Source organism: Atractosteus spatula, chromosome 10 (assembly GCF_055471065.1).
Source record: "Atractosteus spatula isolate fAtrSpa1 chromosome 10, fAtrSpa1.hap1, whole genome shotgun sequence".
In the NCBI taxonomy this organism is placed as follows: Eukaryota; Metazoa; Chordata; class Actinopteri; order Semionotiformes; family Lepisosteidae; genus Atractosteus; species Atractosteus spatula.
Window position 1 is genome coordinate 22,171,391 of NC_142715.1, and position 21,121 is coordinate 22,192,511.

Here is a 21,121-nt window from a genome sequence, read left to right on the forward strand (position 1 = left end):
GGGCTGGAAGGAAGGAGAAAAGGGGGAGATATGACTTGAATCCAGGCTGTTCTGATATTATTCATGAAGCAGCACTGATTGTCTGAATATTTTCTGGTCCTGGATTGTGAGGATAGCGAGCAGTATGGAGTTGAGCTTCAGTCTGAGTGTTAGTCTACACTGTGAATCTGAATGAGAAGAGAATATTGATTTTTTATTCTGCCTCTGAGAATTTTTCTTCTTTGCCAAGTGGTGTTACATCCCCTTTAGATACTCTACACAGACTGCCAGAGAGAAAAGGAGAGAGATGGACAGATGAGAGCACACAGAGTGAGAGAGACATACGTCTTGATTTACTTTGAAGCAAGTGTTCATTTCCTTTCTGGAACAAGTTGTTTCTGAACTTCAAGACATTCATACAACTTCTGAAAGATAAAATACAAATCTTGCTTATCAGGACAGAAGAAATACTGCAAAAAAATGCCAGTGATTTTTTTCTCATTTTAACGAAATATGCAGAAAAACAACGGCAGTGCATCTCCATCGTCTTGATTTAGCTTAATACAAATATTCACTTCCTTTTATGGAAATAAAAACCTGTGAAAGATTAAATAAAGTGCTTGATTATTCTTCGTCAGTGCAGAAGAAGTACTGCCAGCTGGCAGGAAAATGGCAGTATTTTATTTTCTTTAACTACAAACGTATGAATGGTGAAAATGTGTCCCTGTGCAGCTATTAAACAAAGAGCTGGTGGTTCAAGCACACTCAGGGACACACTTCAGATTGTTACGATGTAACATAACCTTCGATAAAAATTGATGGGATTTCTTCGCAAACCCTCTTGAACTTCGCAGGAAATGTGCGTTTTACTCGTGTGGAACTACAACAAGTAAAGAATTAAGTACCTAAGTCAATGTCCAAGAAAACCATCTTCACATGTGGAATTTTTCTTCAGCTGGCTGTCGGAAGAATTCATTTATACTTATACAATTCATTTGTATCCTTAGCAAAAATATTTTAAAATTAGAACACAGATTTGTTGGAGAACTTGACAGTCCTTGACAATTATTATTAAATAAGCATTATACAAATGTGCGTTGCTATTTTAAATATGTACCTTGAAGGATTTGAGGAAACTATCAAGGATCGCAGATTAACCAAAGATACATTTGGGCATCTGCTATTGGTAAAGATTAAAGAGTACCGTAAGTGTGAAGCTTGCATACACACGAGAGAAAAAATTAGTTTTAATGCACTTCATTAAACTGATTGTGTGCTTATCAATCGTGCGTAAAATGTACATAGCAGAGGATGGTTTCGATCCATCGACCTATGGGTTATGGGCCCAGCACGCTTCTGCTGCGCCACTCTGCTGACAGCTGTTTTAGTGTGATTCAACACAACTTTTCTATCTTTGCTTTCTAAAAGTGGGCCCAAGATGAAAAGTCTAAACGGTTAACGGAGACGTCACTTTGAGCACTTGGTCTTTTATAGTACGAATCATCACATGCTGCTCTACATGGGCGTGTCTTCAAGATCGTTGTGAACCAAACCTCTTGCTTTCCGAGGCAACTGATTCTTTCGTCGTTAATTCCCAAATCTTCAATGAGAATCAGTGAAACGAAAACCAAACACATGTACACACTCGCGTCCTAGCTTGAAAGAAAAACAATGGAAGCATTTGAGAAATAACAAGAGTAGTCTGAACAGCTCCAGCCTATCAACTGCTCTACAAAGTGATCGCTACTTCCACACCCAGTTTATAACACTGAAAATGATGCAGAAAGCACAGCAAAGATCTAAAAGCAGAGGTTGAAAAGCGTCTGGATACATAAAATGTCAATTTATCTAAGTAACATCTCCAGCTTTGAAAGATTGTAATCCATATATTTTCGTTTTACTTTTTTTTACATAACAGGCTTTCGATAAATAAACTGTATTGTAATGAAGGCTGCATTAGAAAATGTGTATCTACTGTAGCATTGTTAAATAAAATCGGGACATGTGCCAGTCTCGAATTAATCACTCCTTGCAGGCACACTACGGAAACCTGCAGATGTTCGTTGGGAGAAGTGACTCCTGCAAAGAGTGTTAACCGTCGAGAAAAGCACTCCTCTCGGGAATATATTTCCAATTTCTGAAGAGCCGATTTTCGCGATTTTTTCCCTGATATTTTTTTCCGGTGGGGTGTTATTGATCGCGTTCGAAAGATGATTTTCATAATGGACGTGTTACCTGAAAAGTCACAGTGAAACTGTTAATGGCGAAAAGATTCATAATATTTTTTTTATTAGAATACCCATGTAATTTTTTAGCATTCTTACAAGCAAATTGTTTATGGAAACGCTAGTGTAAATTACAGTGTAAATAGACAGGAGCTATTACTATTTTAAACACCAGTTGTGATAGCTGTAGCTCTTATCTGCATCTGAGTTCCCGGTATGAATACTATAGGTTATCATTTATCTGCTCGGGCTAGGATACGTTCCTGTTTCTCAGTTTGATCAAATATGTATATTGTTAAACCCTGCGAATTGAAAAAAACGAAGTGGCGGTGGCTCTGCAGTTTAATCATTTAGCGCTATCTATACAGCTTGCGAAAGATGAAACACAAATCTTGCTTATCAGTGAAGAAGAGGTACTCCCAGCAGGCCAGCTAATACCAGCAAAGTTTTTTTTTCACCCTAACCCAGAGAATGGAGAAAAGAGAGGCGCCTGTGGCTCTGCAGTTTAATTAGTTCGCGAGTTCGGCGGTTAACTGAAAGAATGGTAAACGAAGCTCGCCCCAGCCAATCCTTATTCTTTTAAAGAGGAGAAAAATTAACTTTGCCGGCATTTTTACAAGCTATAAAAGATGGCCAAGTGCACAGAAAAAAAAACACACTACAGATTATTTTTTGGAGCCGAAGCAGCGATGTCCTTTCCAATTCAATTGATAAAGCTCACCCAGTGAATACTGTTAACAGAATGTGAAAGCATGGTCAACTTTGTAACTGCAACCACAGGAAAAACAGCAAGAAGCAGACTCCATTCCCCATTTAAATCTGTCGTGCGAGGTATGTTTTTTGAATGCATGAAGTCAATCCCACGATCGCTTTTGAACTTTGACAAAGTACTTCCAAAGGAGCGCTATGCGCAAAGATTTAACAAGCTCAACCCCCGCCAACGATTCGGTGCGAAGAAGCAGAACATTCTAGTTTCACAGACAGAAGCAGCACGCCAGCACAACCAACATTAAAACGGAGGGCACACTACGATTTGCATTGACACAAAAGTGATCTCGGCAGACGTCGTTCCTTGCATAACGCAAAAAGTGGCAAAGCGCATTTGGGTTGAGAGGACGCAAGAAGGTTTTTGTTTTCTGCCTTGATGTCAAGCTGACAAAGTATCTTTAAACACTTTGCTTAGTTTCTCGAGAGACTGCCGAAAAGCATAGGATCTACACACACATGAGGAGACTGACAGAACACGTACACATCTTTAGGGTGGTAATTACTTAACAACAGGCTATACACTTATAAGGCTACACAGGACACTAAAACTACTACGACACTATTTATATATGCAGGGTCAGCTGCTGGTCATCGAGCTGACCCTCAGACTCTCCCCAGCTACAACTCCCAGCCTGCTCCGTGGTACTATGAGTGCTTAGGTGCTCTTCCTCCTCACCACCAGGCGAGGGCGTTACAATACTTACGAGGAAGACATCGCTCTCTCCGACCCCCGACATCGTGTCCCGACGCACCGTGCTGGAAGCCGACGCGTGCTGTTATTCTTTTACAGAGCAGAAATGACAACCTAGGAGCCTAGAGATCATTTCAGCATTTGGCAGCAATACAGCATTTCCAAAACACAAACGACCAACTCGGAATGACTTGCTTTTGACGCTTTTCAAAGCGTTCTTTGTGCACGACGACTGAGCCGCCTAGCAGATACAAATGGGTTGTGGCTTGAAAATGCAAGCAATGTTTATTTTTTGACCGGAAAGGTGCGAATGAAGAGCAGGTTCTCTCGTCACTCTCTGTGGCACAATCGGTGAGCGTGTTCTGCTATTAACTGAAAGGATGGTGGTTCAAACCCACCCAGGGACGACTTTCTTCGTATTGTCAATGTAAACACTGTCTCCGCTAAAGCCGAAACCGTAACCCTCTTTATATTTGCAGAAAATGCGAGTCTTTTGCCCGTGTCCAACAACAACATTAGAGACCGGGGAAGTCCAATGGTGATCAACACCGCAACTCCCCAGAAAACCATTTTCACCCATGGAAAAGTATATTTGAATGGCTGGCAGGAGATATCAGTTATACTCCTGTTGCGTCCTCTGCTAAAATCGTTTAGAAATACAACGCGGAATTGTTTGAGAACTTGACAAGCATTGTTACGTTAGCACTGTGAAGGTGGATGTTGATATTTTAATATATTTACCTTAATTTTAACATAAATATAAAGATAAATGCTGTACAGTCTATGCTGTACAATCAAACACAGTTATATTTTGAGTCTCATGCTGATCGTTGTATGGATCCAAAAGAAAATTTTAAAGCTGATACATTTTCGATTGGAATTTGCTTCTAGCTGCAATCGGTATCTTTTACTTTATGTATGGTAGTGGAAATATATTTTTTTAAATGTTTTCTAAAGAAGATCTCATGAAGTATTGCCAGGACCTGCCTTTAGCGCTCAGTAGTGATAACACTGTTGATATAGACAGAGAAGAACTGTAAGATGAATTGATGATCTAAGCTAAAATAGCTCTAACACCCCTCCTGTAACAGTGTTCATATTCATAGCAAGTAATATTCTTTTTCAACCCCGAACGTAGCTTTTGCATTAAGTGTTATGTAACCATTAGCGATTTTGGTAGCTTCTGGAGAGCGCACTTTTTCAAACTGAAGCTTATAAGAACATTATTCAAGACTCACCATGGCCCAGAGTCGTTCATCGGGACAAGGATTAACATCAATTGAAAGTACTCCAAAATAAAGGATTTGACCGAAAAATTACAAGAATAGGCAAGTATTAAAACAACACCATAACTTCTTGACTTCCAATCTCTTTCCTGGTTCAGGCCATGTAAAATGACATAATCAGTGGAGTCATGCTGAGGTTGTGAGTTTAAGCCTCACCTGGAGCAGCCAGGTTTTCTGTCTTGACAGGTAAACAGTGTTTTGTGTTATTTGCTAAATGGAGAGAGGATTCTGTGTTAATTGGCTGCTCCTGGGAGAGGTCAAGATGAGAAGTTCACGAGTTCAGGAATATCGTGGCTGTAGGGGGTCAGATCTATAGATATAGTAAACACATTTGTGGAGATGGTGTGTCTGCTCTCTGTGTGAGAGCCGGGCAGGAAGAATAATCTGTGGTCTGGGAAGAAAAGACCCTCTTCAGAAGAGTGGCGCTTCTCACAGGAGAGAATGAAAACAAAATCTTTTTCAGGGACGCTGATTTTTCTCTTTGGGGGAATTAAAAGCACTTGTAGCAAGTGACCTTGTGGTGCAACGGTAGCGTGGCTGATTCCAGATCAGAAGGTTGTGTGTTCAAATCATGTTGAGGTCAGCTGATGTGTCTGTAGGTTCTGCTGGTGCCGAACCTTGCGATCACACCACATAGGTCATCTGAATGAAATAACAGAGCAGTATAGAACACGCAGTCAGGAGCGTATGCAACGAATGATTTTGAACACCACAAGAGAAAAGGCACACTGCACATCCGCAGAACATGACGTCCGACTTTAGAGACAGTAACATCAGAGATTGGAAGTTCTTGGTCCAGGTTGGAGGGTTGCACCAATTCTGAGTCTTGTTAGCTGGAATGGATGGGTTTGGGGATGTTGATACCAGAGTGGTCCAGGAGGGGGGTGCAGGTGTCTCAGGGGCATTCTTGTTTTTCTATGAGTTCAGGTTGATTCTGTTGGTTCTGTCACGAATCTCCCTCACGCAAGCAAGCGCTCCCGCATTCCCACGAGCTCTCCCCGTACCAAACGTGCACGCGTCAATCAGTCCTCTACTTAAACCCTCATCTGTCCCCCGGTCATTGCTCATGATTGAGATTCTCTCCCGGAGCTTACCTACTAACTATGCCTTTGCCTTACTACGACTTCTCCCCTGGACCTCGACCCTGCTTTTCTGACTACCGCTTTAGCTACTCGATTTTGAACCTTCGCCTGTTTTACGCTTTCTCGGATCCTGACCCCAGACTGTCTCTTTGTTTATGCCTCTGCCTTCTGAATCCACACCGACGCAACTTCTACGCCTTCCCGGACTCTGACCCCTACCAGTCCCTCGACTACACCTTTGCCTGTCGATTCTGTGCCTACACCTGTACTACGCCTTCCCGGACTCGGACCCCTGCCTGTTTACTCCGACTACACCTGCGTCTCGCGCCAACCCTACCAAGGGCACCGCATTGGATCCCTATCCTCAGCACTCAGCCCCTGCGTGACAGGTTCTGAGTGTCTTGGTTATATAGATGTATTGGTGTATAGATGAAAAAGCTATTGAAGAGCACCCCCACACCCCCCACACATCTCGGTGGAAGTTGCCATGTTCAAAAAATCCTAAAAAGAGAATTAAAGTTTCACACAACAAAGCATGACTGTGAAAGGTCAGGAGGCCTGCCTAGTGAGCACAACATTTGATCACAGTCAAAAAATAATTAAAAAAGAAATGGTCCACAACTCAAAGCAAGGTTGTATAAGGTTAGGGGGCCTGTCTGGTGTGTATAACACTTGGTTTCAACAGTGTGGCTGTTGTACTTGAAATGCTATTGAGCCACGAAGAAGACCTGTCCCAGTGTATTACCTGTAGTGTTATCTTCAAAAAAGCATAACAAAATAAAGGTTCCACAACCCAAAACAAAGCTGGGAAAAGTCAGAGGACCTGCTTAGTGTGTAAAACACTTACTTGCAGCATTGTGGGTGCTGTGGTTTAAATGCTATTGCTTTGTGAACAGAATACCCCTATCCCAGTGCATTGTGCCACATTAAATAAAAGCACTAGAAAAAGAGATTCAGAACACAAAAGCTCTGTCAGTGTTCTGTGTAAAAAGTCGGTTTGAACATCATGGAAGCTGTTTATAATAAGCTGCTGAGTAAAGAATATTTTAATCTTCCTGCTGTCAGTAGTATTGTCAATATAGTTGTCCTTACCTGAATGAAAACAGGACGTAAAGGAAGGGTTTCAGAAATCAAACAAAGCTTTATTCCCATGCTTACAGTCTGGGTAATTGGAGACTGCGCTGTTCTGCTTCCTAAGGTCATATACGGGTTTTTCGCATGAAGCCGTATTGAAAGTATTTCTCGCGTTGTGAACGTGTGCACACAGAGGTCCCCCGGGGTTCCAGTTAGTGCGTAATTACGCATCGATAAAAAAAGGTTTAAAAAAAGATAATTAGCTCACTGATAGTTTGATGTAGAGGCTGTGTAAATTTCCACAAGTCTTGGTCTTTAAAATGCATTTGGTTTGACGGCGTTCTGTGCTTCCATTGCGAAGATATGGACAAAAGAATATTCGTGCTTGGTCAAAAAAATGTCATAAAAACTAAAAAGTAAAGGCTGAGAAAGCATTCACAATGTATTTTATACACAAAGCAAGTATTCTCGCAACTCTAAGAGGTTTCGTATAAACGCTACAGGCGTGCCAAAATCGTTTTCAAACTTCAAGCTAACTTTACCCCTGTGGCTCGCTGGACTCCGAAACTCTGGTTGACGACGTGACGGACGGCGCTTGGCCTGCTCCAGGTGGCGAGACGAGGAAGACTGGGGTGGGTGGGTGGAAATGTGAGGTCACGCAGGGGCGCGGGGCTGCGTGTTGTAACACGCGGTAAGAGCAGCAGGAGGAGGGGGGTGGGCGCATCATTTCCAAGAAGCAGATCGGCTTTTCCGTCACCGCTGCCGGAGCCCCTGGCCGCCAAGCGTGCCGAGCGCCGGTTGTCGATAGATCACGGCAGGGACTTTTCGTGTTTGAACGTCGGGCTTCAAGTGTCGACACTTTTCAGAAGAGATTTTCCACAGTGGTCAGCTCGCACCGGTGCGGGAAGATAACGCGCTAACGCGTCGACACGCTTTCATTGGCGCCCCGCCTGGGAGAGCGGGGTCGGGTCGCAGACGGAGACGGTGTGGCGTGTCACCAGGGGGTGTTATGGCTGCCACCCGGGGGCCCTGTTTTCACTTCCCCGAGTGGTCAAGTACTGGGCGGCGATCCTTCTGTGTGGAGTCTGTAGTCGAGTCGAACCTGAAGAAGGCTCCACGGTCGAAACGTTGTGTTTTCTTTCTTCTCTTTTCAGCAGGGAATATAAACCTGTTACGTGTTAACTGATAGATACTTTATTGATCCCATGAGGGAAATTGCACTGCGACAGCAGCACTGTCAACGCAGCGACAGTGTAACGAAATGATACAATAATACAACAATCCAATCCAATCAGTCTAGTCAGTGAGAAGTGCAGAAAGAAGAGTCGCTCACAGTCCAGAATATACAAAGAACAAACCAGAACAGTACACAAAAAGTTGTATTGCACATTATAAATATATTGCACAATTCCCTGGCATCTATAGCACAAAAAAAACAGTTGTAAATGGGAAAAAAACAGATGTAAGCAAAGAGTTTATTGTTTAGTGCAAAAACTAAGCCAAGCGGCCAAATAGACATCATCGTGTATTTTTACCACCGTGCGAATGTGTTCGCACCAGTGACCTGCTCACACCTCCGGCCCCGTTAACGAGCTCGACCCCGGGACCCAGCGCCAACCCCTGCTGTCCTTTTCCTCGTTCATGGATTGTATCCCCTCAAAACCGGGCAGCTTTCTGGGTGCAGACGTGAGCAAGGTGACGTCTGTGCGCTCTGTTCAACTGGACAAGAGCACCTGCGCTGTGTGTGTTTATAAACATACAAAGTTCAAGGAGGGAGCTGCGTCCGAGGAAGAAGTAGAGGTTGATTCCTGTGCTGAAAAGAGAAGAGAGACACAGCTTTTCGGCCGTGGAGCCGAAAACAGAAACATTTACAACGCTGTTTTGCAAACCTTTACCTTCAAGCAGGTAAATGTGTTCGATATAAGGAGCTTGATATCACGTTATAACTCGCAAGCTATTGTGGGAAAGAAATAGGATTTGTTTATATAGTTTATATTTATATGTTATATTTGTTTCCCCCGTGTGGATACATGTCGCGTTCACACAACGAAATAGTGCGCCGCTACTCCATCCTTTCATGTGTATGAGGTGGAAATGCAATATTATTTCAACCCCATTAAAAAATAAACATTAGGCAAGCGAAAAACAACATTGTCCTGATTTGTAATATTAATAATGTATTGTGTTGTGTGTTATTGTTGTTTTTTTTGTGTGTGCGTTTATACTTTTTGACATACTTTTTCTGTTTTGTTTTGTATTGAAATAACAACAATAATAGTCAATCATCCTTACACGTCTGTAGCGCTTTTCTGGACTGTCCACTCAGAGCTCTTTACAGGTCCTGGGGATCCCACTACTACCACCAGTGTGCAGCCCCACCTGGATGATGCTCCAGTCCTCTCCCCACAAACCAGCTCTCAGTGGGGAGGAGAGCAGAGGGATGAAGCCAGTTCAGAGAGGGGGGTTATTAGGAGGCCATGATGGGTAAAGACCAGGAGGGATTTGGCCAGGACACCGGTGTTAACACTGGATTTAGTCGAATGCTTCATTATGTTCATATTAGGTGATATCCAGTAAAAGTTTAAAAAAGTTTTTTTTTAAAAAAACCTCCTTTTGCGGCTCTTTTTTTAATTTCTTTTTATTTAAACACCAGAAATACAAAAAAAGGAGACAGAAGATTAAAACCGATCCAGAAATAGACAGACTTCACAGCCAGAGGACTTCCCCATGATAAAAGCTGAAAATGAGGCTTACATCGTAGGCCCTGCCTTTTGATCCTTTACATTTCTAACAGGATCAATTTTTTTTAAAAAAAGGAATCCTACCTAAAAAGCATGAATAGAGAGAGCAGTGCTGGGACCCTTGACTCTTGTGGAGGAAGTTATTTCGCCAAAATCGTGACCTCAGCTCTTCCTCCCATCTCCTGCTTCTAGGTGATGGGAGGCCCGAGTCGGCGGAGACGGGGGGCCCGCGGCGCCCACACGGGTCCCCTGCACGGCAACCTGGAGCCGCGCTACGAGACGCTGTGGTTCGTCCAGCGGCACGACGTGCTGGCCCTGGCCGTGTCAGCCAGCAGGAAGCCCGGCCGCCAGGGCTTCCACTACGTCGAGAGGCGGGACCCGCACTACACTACTCGCTGGCGCCGGGCGCCTTGACCGACCGCGATGCCAGCCTGACCATCGAGCGGGTCACCCCAGCCGACCAGGGCCTCTACTACTGCACCGACAGAGACAAGGGGCGGTTTCACATCGGGAGAGGAGCCAGGCTTATCTGTGTGGGTGAGAAAAGCTCTTATTTATCGAAAGGGGGGACAGCGTTGCGTGGTGGAGAGGGTGGTGAGAGCCAGCTGAGGTTTGCTCCACGCTCCTACAACCCTCTGTGGAAAGAAGCGCCCCATGTCCTTACTAGAAGGAGCTTACCCAGCTGTGTCTGGAGAGAAGCCAGGGTATCAGCTTCAACCGCATAGACTGGGCAGCTTGTTCCCCACCCCACCAACCTTTGTGTAAAGACGTGCTGCATGGCACACTGCTTGTGGTTTGGCTTGGTCCCACTTCTGTGTATAGACTTAAAGAGACGTAAACCCGAAGTGAAAGGGAAGTCATTTTATTTCTGTTTGTGTGTTTTCAGCAAAATGCGGATGACAGACCTAAAAGGCATGAGGGAGAATCCCAGCTTCGGCAGTCGATATTTTTTTTTTCCTGAGACCGAACTACCCCCCAACGCCCCCGAACACCAGACAGAACTCGGTAGACCGGACACTCTACGATATAATCCGCCCTTGCACAAACCCGCAGAGCTGCGGGTCAGCATGATATCCCCCTCATGCCTGTGCGCGCGCGTGCACGCACGCACACACGCACACACAGAGGAAATGCCTCTTCTTTACCAGCGAGCTGACTGGAAGTCGAGAGCATGTAAGAGTGAGGGCTGGTGGCGAACCTGTTTTCTTTCTTTTTTTAATGCAAAACCAAAAAGAAGGATCTGAACACGAGCCGTTTAATGCGCTGGGCATTCCGTGTGAAATGAAACACCCAATGTCGCGACAGGCTTGGCTGCAGGAGAGACGGGCTTAAGTTCTGTTTAAAACAAAAAAATACCTGCCTGTAGGAGACTTTCGCTCTGCAGAAGAGCTTTGTCGTGGTCTAAGCAGCCAGGATGTTACTCTGCGGTTTTTAAGGCGCTGTTCCGGGGGGTCTGCAGTAATTGTTCTCGCTTCTTGTGGGCTCCTTCCTGTTCCTTACTTTTTGACGTTGGGAAAAAAAAATTAAATTCCCCCCCAGAGAATCGTTACTTGTTGTTACTTTTGAGCCGCTGGCAAGATGTCATATGAAAAAAAGGAGCACGTGTTTATCTGTGTTCATCTGTAGCTGAAAACGGGTAGTTTGGATGTGTACCAAAACAAAACCGCCCCTGCCTTAACGCTTATCACGTGGAAATGCAAAAGGACTGAACCTCCAATTAAAACGTGAAAAATAAACACGACCGATGTATGTAAACAAAATGGGCTTTCTTGTGCGCAGAAAACAAACAACAAATCACTCCTGTCTGTCTTCTGGGGTCATGAGTGGTTAATTGGTTCCAGGGGCTCACCCAGCTGTGTCTGGAGAGAAGCCCGGGTATGGGCTTCAACCACAGGGCTGGGCAGCTTGTTCCCCACCTCCACCCCCCTTTTTGCAAAGTAGCACCGCCTGCTCTCTGTCTGAAATGCCCTTCCTCTGTGCCCTCTGGTCTACGATTCAGTATTCACTCTGAAGAAGCCAGCTGGACTGACTTGGCCAGTGACCTTTAAGGATTTGGAAAATTTGTATCACATTCCCCCCATTCTCCTCTGTTTGAGAATAAAGAGATCTAGTGACTTATCCCTTCTTTTCAGCACAGAAATGTATCCTATGTGGTCCCAGAGCAGCGATGTCTTTTCGAGTAAAATCGCATGCAGCATTCTCACCAAGGTGTGAACTATGGCGGCGTGCGGGTGGAACATTGCGTAGTTTTGTGTTTTGGAGCAGGTACCCTTGTGTACGAACGCGCCTTTCTGCACTGTACTGGGGCATCTGTGAACAGGATGTTGCCGTCATAGAAAGACCAAGGTTGCTGCAGTCTTCGCCACCTGCCGTAGAGGAATACGTGGGGGGGGGGGGGGGGGGATTAGACGAATATTAAGATCTGGTCATGTACATGAAACGGGTTTGTGCGTGTGCGTGTGTGTACGTACACTCTCCCCTGGTGGAGATTCGCTAGTCTTATTCCAGAAACAGCAGTGAAACAGGAATCAGGGGGCAGGAGTGGACACTCAGATGGTGTGCGTTTTGAAAAGGAGAAAGATTGGCGCTACTTTACACAGAGGGTGGCAGGGGTCGAGAACAAGCTGCCCAGCTGGGGTGTTGAAGAGGATCGCCTGGCGCCTCACAAGACACAGCTGGATGAGATCCTCCAGTCGGGACGGGACGGGGAAGGTGCTTCTTTACACAAAGGGTGGCTGGGGTGGGGAACAAGCAGCTTTAACATCCTGTGTTGTCCAGCCCCACCTGTGTGTGTGTGTGTCTCCCTGACTGCGACAGAAGCTTCGTAGGGCACCGATGTCCTCTGCTGTCCCTCTGGACTACTGAGGGGCTAAGTTTGTGTGAGGCCACATGGGTCAGTTTAATCACTTCTCTCCTCCATTTCTCCTGCCTGATCTCTCTCTCTCTCTCTCTCTACCTTAGATTCATCAGCCGGAGATGTTATATATATAGCGCTTTTCTGGACACTCCACTCAAAGTGCTTTACAGGTCATGGGGATCCCACTACCGCCACCAGTGTGCAGCTCTTTACAGGTCATGGGGATCCCACCACTGCCACCAGTGTGCAGCCCCACCTGGATGATGATGTTCCAGTCCACTCCCCACACACCGGCTCTCAGTGGGGAGGAGAGTAGAGTGATGAAGCCAGTTCAGAGATGGGGGTTATTAGGAGGCCATGATGGGTAAGGCAGCAGCCATATCACCCTGCAACTCATAACTGGCAACCCACTGAAGCTAAGCAGGTGTGAGCCTGGTCAGTACCTAGATGGGAGACCTCCTGGGAAAAACTAAGGTTGCTGCTGGAAGAGGTGTTAGTGGGGCCAGCAGGGGGTACTCACCCTGTGGTCCATGTGGGTCCTAATGCCCCAGTATAGTGACGGGGACACTATACTGTAAACAGGCGCCGTCCTTCGGATGAGACGTAAAACCGAGGTCCTGACTCTCTGTGGTCATTAAAAATCCCAGGGCGCTTCTCGAAAAGTGTAGGGGTGTAACCCTGGTGTCCTGGCCAAAATTTCCAATTGGCCCTTACCAATCATGGCCTCCTAATAAAACCCCTCTATGAATTGGCTACATTAATCTGCTCTCCTCCCCGCTGATGTGTGGTGAGTGTTCTGGCGCACTATGGCATCCAAGTGGATGCTGCACATTGGTGGTGGTGGAGGGGAGTCCTCATTACCTGTAAAGCGCTTTGAGTGGAGTGTCCAGAAAAGTGCTATGTAAGTGTAAGCAATTATTATCATATAAATATAAAGGGCCAATGAGAAATTTGGCCAGGACACTGGAAAACACCTGAAGTATTCTCTCAAGAGGCACCAGTAATGTAGGGGTTTGGGCATTTACTGGGACAATTATTAATTGTGGCAGTAAGTCACAAAATGATTTTTTTGATTGTATTAGAATCCAGCCTTGCGGGATAACTCGAACAACGCACACACACGGGTACTAATACACGAGGATACATTTATTAATACATAAAATGTGCATATAAACATAACAGATCTTATCGTGAGGATTAGCAGAATACAAAAGGTATATATTTAACCAAGAAGAGTTACAGATACCAAGAGGACATACATTCAGTATATCATTCATTTAGACCATTTCGTAAATGAACTTGGATAACAACTTCTACACTAGATACTCAAAACAAGTACATCACTCATAGGAATTAAATTGATATCAACTGGTTGGGATAACAATTGAATTCTTGAGCTGTAATGCAGAATGTTGAATACTTATCCAATCTGTGGGAATTCAGATCTCCCGTGGACACAAAGAAGCAGTGGCAGGCTGTTCCTGTGTCCAATCGGCACTCTCTGGCTCTGTCCCAGGCAGTGCTCAGTGCAGCTTGCGACTTCTTGGGAGAGATTCCTGCAATGCTCTAGCAGTGGGCTCTCTGAAGACCAGCTAGTTAGTGTTGGCTGAAACTAGCAAAGTTTGTGCACAGGAGGAAAAGCGACTGCGGGTCCCAGCAGGTCAGGAAGAAGACCGGTTTGTTCCTGATGAAGCGCTAGTCCTGAATTCTTATTCAGCTGTCCACAGTTTCGACCTGTTCATGAGGCTTTCTGCTGATGCTAACTTCGGGTGGATCCTTTGATTACGTGCTGGCAACTTCCGCCCTCGACTCTTAGAACAAAGGAAAGTCCTGCCACTCGGACACAGTGGCCGTTACGCGGTGGTCCGGACCGAGTTGGAGGATGTTCAGGAGGTGCTCCGAGGCTGAAAGTCCAGCAGGCGCGCAGCGAGAATGTCCTGCTCATGGGAACTGTGGTCGAGAGGTGTCCAGCTGGCCCAGGGGCTCTTTGTTGCCTGATTTTACCTGGAGGAACTGCAGGTCGCTCATTGGTTGAAAGTTTCATGGGGATCAGAGACCCACGTGGGGTTAACCTGCCCTACCAGTTCCTGATTGGCTGATGATGAGTAATAATGCACTCTGACCTTAGGGTCATAAACCAACTTTGAATGACATTTTCCCTTGGAATCTCAGACTTTTAGGCACTAGAAATGACATTTGTTAAGGTGGTTGATGTGTACCAGCTTTTGGGAGCTGTTCCTTAGCAGGACACTCTATCGGCTAGAGAAACATCTTAATTGTGAACCAAATTGAATGGACTCTGTATCAAGCACCACTGAGGTGAAGGAGAGAGGGACTGGCAAGGGAGCAGCAAACTTAATTCTTGTATTTTAAAAACCTTGTTGCTACAACGGTCTCTCTCCTGTGTGAGTGCGCTGGTGGGTTTTTAAGTCACTTGACTGACTAAAACTCTTCCCACACTGACTGCAGCTGAATGGTCTCTCTCCTGTGTGAATGCGCTGATGTCGTTTTAAGAGGTGCGAGTGACTAAAACTCTTCCCACACTGACTACAGCTGAAAAGTCTCTCTCCAGTGTGAATGCGCTGGTGTGAATGTAAGTGGTTTTTCTGACTAAAACTCTTCCCACACTGACTGCAGCTGAACGGTCTCTCTCCTGTGTGAATGCGCTGGTGGACTATTAAGCTACTTGACTGACTAAAACTCTTCCCACATTGACTGCAGCTGAATGGTCTCTTTCCTGTGTGAATGTGCTGATGTCGTTTTAAAAGTTGTAAATGACTAAAACTCTTCCCACACTGACTGCAGCTGAATGGTCTCTCCCCTGTGTGAATGCGCTGGTGTGATTGTAAGTGGCTTATTTGACTAAAACTCTTCCCACACTGACTGCAGCTGAATGGTCTCTCTCCTGTGTGAATGCGCTGGTGAGCTATTAAGTTTCTTGACCGACTAAAACTCTTCCCACACTGACTGCAGCTGAATGGTCTCTCTCCTGTGTGAATGCGCTGGTGGGTTTTTAAGTTACTTGACCGACTAAAACTCTTCCCACACTGACTGCAGCTGAATGGTCTCTCTCCTGTGTGAATGTGCTGGTGCCTTTTTAAGTCATGTGACTGACTAAAACTCTTCCCACACTGACTGCAGCTGAAAGGTCTCTCTCCTGTGTCAATGCACTGGTGTGACTGTAAGTGGTTTTTCCGACTAAAACTCTTCCCACACTGACTGCAGCTGAATGGTCTCTCTCCTGTGTGACTGCGCTGGTGGATAATTAAGCTACTTGACTGACTAAAACTCTTCCCACACTGACTGCAGGTGAACGGTCTCTCTCCTGTGTGAATGCGCTGGTGGGTTTTTAAGTTACTTGACCGACTAAAACTCTTCCCACACTGACTGCAGCTGAATGGTCTCTCTCCTGTGTGAATGCGCTGATGCCTTTTTAAGTCATGTGACTGACTAAAACTCCTCCCACACTGACTACAGCTGAAAGGTCTCTCTCCTGTGTGAAGGTGCTGATAGGGTTTTGAAATGCTAGACTGACAGAAACGCTGCTCCTCCCTGTGCCATAATGGCACTTTGTCCACTCCATCTGAGCAAGGCCTTGAGTGATTCTTCCTCATCTCCTGATCGTCCTGTGGTCTCTTATTCTGCAAATGCTCCATGGAATGGTCTTGCTCTGTGTGATGAAAGTGAGATTTGTTTTCTTCATTATGTCCCTCAGTGTTCTGCTCAGCAGTGTGAATCATCTGGGGCTCCTTCTCCAGCTCTCTGAGACTAAAACCGCCCAGTTCATTCAGTTGTTCCTCTCTTTGCCTAAGAAAAGACACACTCTCCAGTTCATTAAAACTTTCAACAATTTTCTCAGTAACCAGATTATTAAACCTGTGTGTAAAGTCATCAGATGCTAAGGGATTACATGATTGTTTGAGACTGAGCAATGACAGTCTCTCCACTTGAACAGAACAAGGCCTAATTATCAAGCCCTGTAGGAGCTGCTGTTGCTCCTCCCTGTACTGACTCTCCTCTCGGTGCTGTATCTCAACACAGTTCTCTTCACCAGGTACATCAGTCTGCTGCTCTGCACATTCAATCAACTGGGGCTCCATGTCCTGCTCTGTAAGATTAAAGACATCCAGTTCTTCACTGTGCTCTTGTACAGAGACACAGCCCAGTTCATTATAACCTTGTGTAATATTGTTCGAGTCCAGATTATTCATCTTCTCTATAAAATCATCACATACTAAGAGCCCAGGTGTCTCACTCTCAGACTCCATCTTCATCATGGGCACAGAGTCCAGAACCTCAACAATCTGTCTGCTCTCTGTGTGTTGCTCACTGAGAGTCTTTTTCCCTTCTGGAGCAGTGAGCTCTGTCTCCTGCATCAGACTGGAGCCCCACTCCTCCTCACTGTGCTTCTGTTCAAGAGGAGCCCTTTCCCCAGCCTCAGAGAGAGCACTGGCCTCTGAGCCTGTAAACAGAACAAGACAAAATCTTTATTATAATAATAAAAAACTTTATTTTATATAGCGCCTTTAAAGGTGGCTTCTCAAAGCATTTTACAGAATGCCAACAACAAAAAATACACAAAATAAGCATGATGAGAACACACAGTTAGAGGAGACAGTAGATGGTGGTACTAAATACAGTAGGAGCAGAGTGGTAAAGAACAGTTCAATGAAGGGTCTTCTAAAGAAGAAGGTTTTGAGTCTGGATTTGAAGGAGTTTAGAGAAGGTGACTCTCTGATATCCTTGGGGAGAGAGTTCCAGAGCTTGGGGCAAAACAGGAGAAGGCCATGTCACCCATTGATTGTAGACGGACTTGGGGACAGATAGGAGAACACAATTAGAAGAGCGAAGGTTGTGAGGTGGGGAGTAGGGTGATAACCCAGAGAGGTACTGAGGTGCCAAGCCATGGAGAGCCTTATAGGTGAGCAGGAGGATTGTTAAGTCGACATGCAACTTGACAGGAAGCCAGTGTAAGGACTCCAGGATAGGAGTAATGTGAACACTTGCACTAGACCTTGTCAGGATTCTGGCTGCCGAATTTTGGACATACTGAAGTTTGTTCAAAGTGGATTTAGAGTCCCCAGAGAGTAGAGCGTTACAGTAGTCGATTCAAGATTAGACAACTCTTTTCAGCCACAGTTAGTGATAACATAGGGCGTAGTGGAGCAATATTTTTGAAGTGAATGAAAGATGTTTTGACAACATGCTGCACATATGGGTCAAACGTCAAATATCATCCCAAAGTTTTTCAATATAGACTGAAGCTCAAGTATAAGACAATCTACAGACAGAGTTACAGCATTGGTTTTACAAAGTTGATGGGTGGTGCCAATAAGCATGACTTCAGTCTTGTCACAGTTAAGATGAAGGACATTTTGAGTCATCCAAGATTTTATATGGGAGATGCAACTAAATAGAATAGAGACAGACACATCAGCGTCAGGTTTGGTATGGATGTATATTTGAGTATCATCAGCATAGTAGTGATAGCTGAGGCCATGTGATCTAAAAAGCTTTAAACTACACACACGCGTACTAGTACACTGACGATCAATCTGGGTTGTTTAAACATAGCGGAATAAGTGGGTATAAGGGGGTGTTCTGATTTAGCTTTGTCAGAAACCTAACTACCATGTAAAAAGTAAGTCTACTATAATAATATCACAATCACATTACATTTACATTAACAGTGCACTGAGAGAGAGGGGTTAATACAGACAGATTGACTGGACACTACAGTACATTAACACTGCACTGAGAGAGAGGGATGAATACAGACTTACTGGACACTACAGAGCATTAACACTATACTGAGAGAGAGGGGTTAATACAGACACTGACTGGACACTACAGCACATTAACAATGCACTGAGAGAGAGAGGTGGGTTAACAGACAAATTGACTGCACACTACAGTACATTAACACTACACTGAGACAGAGAGGTAAATACAGACACTGACTGGACATAACAGTACATTAACACTGCACTGAGAGAGAGGTGTTAATAGATACATACTGACTGGACACTGCAGCATATTAGCACTGCACTGAAAGGGGTTAATACAGACATGCTGACTGGACACTCCAGTACATTAACACTACACTAAGACAGAGGCATTTATACAGACCATACATTAACAGTGCTCAGAGAGAGGGGGGGGGGGGTAAATGCAGACAGACTGACTGGACACTACAGTACATTAACATTGTACTGAGAGAGAGGTTAATACAGACACTTTCTGGACACTACAATGCATTAACACTGCACTGAGAGAGACAGGTGTTAATACAGACACACTGACTGGACAGTCCAGTATATTAACACTGCACTGAGAGTGGGGTTAACACAGACACACTGATTGGACACTACAGCACATTAACACTGCACTGAGAGAGGGGGGTGAATACAGACAGACTGCCTGGACACTACAGCACATTAACACTGCACTGAGAGAGAGGGGTGAATACAGACAGACTGACTGGACACTACAGTACATTAACACTACAATGAGTGAGACGTTAATACAGACACTTTCTGGACACTATAGTACATTAACACTGCATTGAGAAAGAGAGGGATTAATACATACACACTGACTGAACACTACAGTACATTAACACTGCTGAGAGAGGGGTTCATACAGACACTGACTGGACACTACAGGACATAAAAACTGCACTGAGAGAGAGGGGTGAATACAGAAACGTTGACTGGACACTACAGCACATTAACACTTCGCTAAGAGAGAGGGGTGAACACAGACAGACTGACTGGACACTACCGTGCATTAACACTATACTGAAAGAGAGGGGTTAATACAGACACTGACTGTACACTACAGCACATTAACAATGCATTGAGAGAGAGAGGTGGGTTAACAGACAAACTGCTTGAACACTACAGTACATTAACACTACACTAAGACAGAGGGGTAAATACAGACAGTGATTGGGCATAACAGTACATTATAACTGCACTGAGAGAGAGGTGTTAATAGAGACATGCTGACTGAACACTACAGTACATTAACACTGTACTGAGAGAGGGGCTAATACAGACACACTGACTGGACACTCCGGTATATTAACACTGCACTGAGAGAGAGAGAGGGGTTGATTCACACACACTTACTGCACAGTACAGTACATAAACAATTCACCTAGAGAGAGAGGTTAATACAGACACACTGGATTAATATTCTAGATGAGTTAATACAGACACAGACCGTGGAGGACGGTAATACTTAAACCAATTGAAATAATTTTTATATACACAATCATTAGTATACATATAAAATCTAGACCAATACAACATAAATACAATATTTATAAATGTTGTTTCATAATGACGTTGGATTACAAATTGATTCAGTGGAACAATTGTTGAATGTGAACGAGGTGTTTTCAGCACCGTAAACGGACAAAACAGTTCAGTTTCCAGTAAAGAATCCCGTTGCTACATCACACAAGTCTTTCCCCCTTCACTCTGCATCTCTCCACTATATTCTCACCAGTGAGGAAAGTTTTTTGATGACAGTTTGATAGTTTGTTAGATAACGAGAATGTTTACTCTTGCGAGATGTTTTCTTCAAAATAAAGTTTGTTATTTAAAAAATCTCACCAGTGAGGAAGTTATAGACACTGGTTTTAAACACACATACTGACTTCATACAAGTCACCACACTGACCTGAGAGCTGCAGTTCCGTGTCCATTTCTTCTTTTATTTCTGCAGTGACTTCACAGGGAAGCGTGTGTCCAACACGATCTGTCTGTCCCTGATCTCCTCCTGCTCCCGTCTCCTTCTCCCACAGCTGCAGTCTCCACTTCAGGCTCTCGTTTTCCTTCTTCAGCTGCGCCATTTCACTCCCGACACTGTCCTCCACACACTGTGTGATTTTAATCACGGCCCGTCTCACCAGGATCTGGGAGACGCTGCGGAGTTTGTCTTGAAACTCGTTCTCAGAGTCAGAAATTCTGTTTCCAAAAACTTCTGACACTTCATACACGATCGATTTGAGCAAAACCTGCATGAAAGAGTCAAGCTGGGTTTGCAGATTTAACAAGCACTCCGCCATCCTTCTTCAGAGTCGGTCAGAAACAAAGGCTGACTTCCGAAGTTTAAACAGAACAGCTTCTTTATTTTTATTCTTCACAGACTCTGTTGTCAGGGCTGTGCTCTGTTCAAGCATAAACACAGCCGACGAGACGTTGCGTATTCAGAACCTGAAGTTATTTAAAAAACAACAACTTTCTTTAAAGAAAACGATTCACTCACCCACACGTGGGTGAAATACATGCAGGGTCGCGCAGTATAATGACATCATTCGTTAGCGCGGCGGCGACTTCAAGACAATCGAAAAGCGGAGCTGAGAAAGAGGAGTTTCTTCAGCCGGATATAAACTCCACTGCACCTCCT

At 44.7% G+C, this 21,121-nt stretch overlaps 1 protein-coding gene across 1 annotated transcript; it reads right to left on the reverse strand.

The window, feature by feature from the left end:
* Positions 1–13,828: 13,828 nt before the first annotated feature.
* LOC148825840 (uncharacterized) lies at positions 13,829–20,818 on the reverse strand. Its single transcript, XM_088926253.1, has 2 exons — positions 20,393–20,818; positions 13,829–17,165 (listed from the first exon to the last, which is right to left on the reverse strand). Exons 1-2 carry the CDS (start codon positions 20,778–20,780, stop codon positions 15,088–15,090), a joined length of 2,466 nt encoding a protein of 821 aa, XP_088782379.1. The 5' UTR covers positions 20,781–20,818; the 3' UTR covers positions 13,829–15,087.
* Between the last annotated feature and the right edge of the window lie 303 nt (positions 20,819–21,121).

Coding starts and splice junctions, on each gene's coding strand:
- LOC148825840 (XM_088926253.1), bottom strand. CDS start 20,780: ATGGCGGAGTGCTTGTTAAATCTGCAAACCCAGCTTGACTCTTTCATG. Junction 17,166..20,392: donor CACGGAACTGCAGCTCTCAG/GTCAGTGTGGTG, acceptor TTCTGTTTACAG/GCTCAGAGGCCAGTGCTCTC.